Genomic DNA, 3,858 nt, shown 5'->3' with positions numbered 1-3,858 from the left:
TTTTAGGAAAGCTCCAGAAAACATGTAAGGGATAGTAGATAACAAAAAAAAGTTTAGAAACTTGAAAATGCATAAAATATACGTGTAGTATTGTATGATATCAACATATTTCATCTTTTAATACCATAATAATTCAGACTTCTTCCCTAGTACAAAGGGAAGGGGCAAAAAGTTTTATGTGGATCTATTAGGTTGCTGTGGCACCACACCTCTGTGGAAAGTATCACTATAGTTTGGGCATGAGGTGATAAGGACCAACACTAGAGTGGTAAGAATGTCAAAGGAGAGAAGTCTGAGTATATGAAAGATGTTGGGAAGGTAGAAAGGGACTTGACTTGACTTGACAGGACTTGACAACTCATTTGATAAGGGAGATAAGAGTAAGGATTTATGTTGACCTCTAGATTGTAAACCTAAATGACTTGGAGCATAGCGGTATCCTTGACAGTAGCAGAAATCTTAGGAATAGGGGAACTTTTTGAGGTAGGGGAGATAAGCTTTAGACATGGTGAATTTAAGACATCTACAAAACACCCAGTTTAATGAGTCTAATAGACAGTTGGAGATGAAACACTGAAGGACAGGAGAGAGGTTAGGGCTGGACGTTTTGATCTGAGAATAATTTGTACAAATATGGTCGATGAAGCTCTGGATATTGTTGACATTGACAAGCAAAATGATTTGGGAGAAAAGAGGAGATGACTCAAAATATAGTCCTGAAGATCACCCACAATTAATAGGCATAAATTAGATGAAGATCAAGCTAAGGAGACTGAGAAGTCAGACAGCTGGGAGAAGAATCAGGACAGTAGTAAATATAGTGAGAAAAGATCATCAAGACATAAAGAGTGATCAGCAATGCCAAAGGTAGAAGAAAGATTAAAAAAAGAGAGGATTGAGAAAAGGTCATTAGATTTAGATATTGAAAGATCATTGGTAACTTCATGAGAACAGTTTCAGTTGAATGATGAAGTCAGATGCGCGATTGAAGAAAATTAACATCTAATAAGAAGAAAGTAAGTGGACGTACCTTTGTCAACAGACTTCTCAAGGAGTTTATTTGTAAAATGGAAGAGAGAGATGAGATGATAGTTGGTGAGGGTGCGTTAAACAAATGAAGGGTTTTGAGGATGGAGGAGACATGGGCATATTAACAGGCATCACAAAAGCAGTGAGTAAATAGGGAGATACTGAGGATAAGTGAGAAAATTGAGAATTATAGAGGGGTAAATCTGATGGGGAAGAAACAAAATGATCACCTGTACATGTAGAGGGAGGGCTCTTCGTAAGGTAAAAGAGACGTTCTCCTTCATGTTAGAAAAGGGTAAAGGAGTTAGTAGTAAAAAGTATCTTGGTAATGTGAGTTGAAGAGGAAGAAGAAAAAGAGGAATATTTAACTAAATGACCTCAATTTCTTTAACTAAATACTTGGCTGGGAGGATGAGAAGAGGTGGAGTTATAAGAGAATTCCAGAAAGGTTTGGAAAAGACACTCTGGTGTGTCGGGTAGAGAATCAATGTAAGAGGTGTAAAAGGATTTCTGGTTACAGTGAGGGCTCAGTTGAGATTATGTAACATAAATTTGTAGTGGATCCAGTCCAGAAAGCCATCGTAGTTCATGATTTTCTCTGACTTCTTTCAATAGCATGTGAATAGAACTGAAAGCAGAAGATGGCATAGGTAATCTGAAGCTAAAGTTTGGCAAGATCTTTGATGGGTTAAGGGGTCCAAGGGACTTAGCAGGAGTGGTCAATGTAGAGTTAAAGGGAAGAGACTGTAACCAATGCAGATGTGAGTTCTTGAGGGAGAACAACAGAAGCATGGAGGTGAAGGATGAAGGGAAGCATTTGGAGCAGCAGGGAGGAGGAAGAGATAGACAAAAGATAACAATTAGATAAAGGAATTTCAGAGTCTATGGACTCTGAAGTGGAATGTTTTTAGGTGATGGTAAGATCAACGTTATGACCATCTTTATTTGCAGCTGATGTGGGGTGAGGGGGGAAATGAACAAGTTGAGGAATTGAGGTTAGAGTTTTTTAGGAAAGTATCAATAATTGAAGTCCCCTAGTATCTGAGAAGGAATTGATGTGGAGAGAAAAACTGTGAAGCTGACAATGGACCATTGAAAAAGGAAGTAGTGTCCCAGAGACTGATGGGCAACAACAACCAAAAAAACCCATCAAAATTTTGCTTGGGAGACAAATGTAGATTCACTAAAATTAGAAGTAATTATTGAGCCATAATAGTAAAGGGAGAGCAGGAGTGAAAATGGGGAGAAAATGATATTTCAACTACCCCTCTCCACCAATGAGTTCGGGGTATGAAAGAATGTGCAAGCAATGTTAGAAAAAATGACCAAGGAAGTTGGCACTTCCTCCACCAGCACAGCAACTGCTGTGCACCCTACGCACTGAAGAATTACCTGGCACACAGATAATATGTGTCAGAGATGCATTAAATTTAAGGACTCAAATCCTGATCCTGACTCTAAGCTTTCCTCCTGTTCACTATGTCATACTTTCTCTTATGCCCATATTAGAGATAAGGAAATAGAAATTAAGTAACAGACTCAGAGTCAAATAGGAAGGTAGTGGCAAATCCATGACTAGAAACAAAGATTCTTGAATTTGAGTTCATTGGTCTTTGTTCGCTAAAATCTAACCCAAATCACTACTGTATTTTGCTCTGTAGTATTGTGTTGCATTGCAGCGTAAAGGAACTCTTCTGTATCTTCTAACAATGGAGAGGAAACATCACAATGTTGCCTCTCCAGAAAAAATCAGGATGCTTACCATTTGATTAAAATAAACAAAAATGCAAGTCGCATTTCTCAAGGGAAAGCAACAATATCAATTTAATTTGTGTTTTGATATCTAGCATCATCTCCATGGCTTCTGAAAAAAGAAACATCTCTGATATAGAAAACATGGTCACTTCTGTTAGCCATTTCATCCTCTTGGGCTTCCCCTCCAGCCAGGAGATACAGATGGTCTACTTTGTGGTGTTCTCAACAACGTATATGCTAACATTAATGGGAAATGCAGCTATTGTCTGTGCTGTGCGCTGGGATCGGAACCTCCATACTCCCATGTACATACTCTTGGGGAATTTTTCCTTCCTGGAGATCTGCTATGTCACCACAACTGTTCCCAACATGTTGGCCATTTTCCTTTCTGAGACCAAGACCATCACCTTTGTTGGTTGCTTTGTACAATTTTATTTCTTCTTCTCTTTTGGCTGTGATGAAGGCTTTTATCTTTGCATTATGGCATTTGATAGGTACCTTGCTATCTGTCATCCACTACATTATCCAACCATCATGACTACACATCTCTGCACTGGCTTGGTGACTTTTGCCTGGTCGGGTGGCCTTATCCTCTTTCTAATACCAGTTACTCTCATCTCACAGTTGTCCTATTGTGGCTCAAACATCATTGATCACTTCATATGTGATCCTGTTCCATTGATGGCCCTTTCATGTTCCAAAGCCCATACCACAAAAATCATTTACTCTACATTCAATATTATCTTTATGGTTGGTACTTTTATCTTCGTCCTCATCTCATACGCCTTGGTCATTCTTTCTGTGCTGAAGATTCCCTCAGCTACTGGCAAACGTAAAGCCTTCTCCACATGTGCTTCACATCTGACTGTAGTGATCTTATTCTTTGGCTCTGTTATGACAATGTATGTGCGTCCAGGATCAGAGAAGCCATTAGAATTCCAGAAACTTGTCACGCTGTTTTATTCAGTTATCACTCCACTCCTCAACCCTTTGATCTATAGTCTCAGAAACAAGGATATGAAAGCAGCTCTACGGAAAATTCTGGTGGCCAAAAGGACTTCTCACAAGACATGA

The 3,858-nt window shown here is 39.0% G+C and overlaps 1 protein-coding gene across 1 annotated transcript; it reads left to right on the top strand.

Annotated features, from left to right (window-relative positions):
- Positions 1-2,886: 2,886 nt before the first annotated feature.
- Positions 2,887-3,858, top strand: LOC140514079 (olfactory receptor 11G2-like). The gene has a single exon (XM_072624064.1). It carries the CDS (start codon positions 2,887-2,889, stop codon positions 3,856-3,858), a length of 972 nt encoding a protein of 323 aa, XP_072480165.1.

The sequence above is a fragment of the Notamacropus eugenii genome, chromosome 7, assembly GCF_028372415.1.
Source record: "Notamacropus eugenii isolate mMacEug1 chromosome 7, mMacEug1.pri_v2, whole genome shotgun sequence".
Classification (NCBI taxonomy): domain Eukaryota; kingdom Metazoa; phylum Chordata; class Mammalia; order Diprotodontia; family Macropodidae; genus Notamacropus; species Notamacropus eugenii.
Note: the sequence above shows the minus strand (reverse complement) of the source record. Positions and strands in the feature narration are given on the sequence as shown.

Coding starts and splice junctions, on each gene's coding strand:
- LOC140514079 (XM_072624064.1), top strand. CDS start 2,887: ATGGCTTCTGAAAAAAGAAACATCTCTGATATAGAAAACATGGTCACT.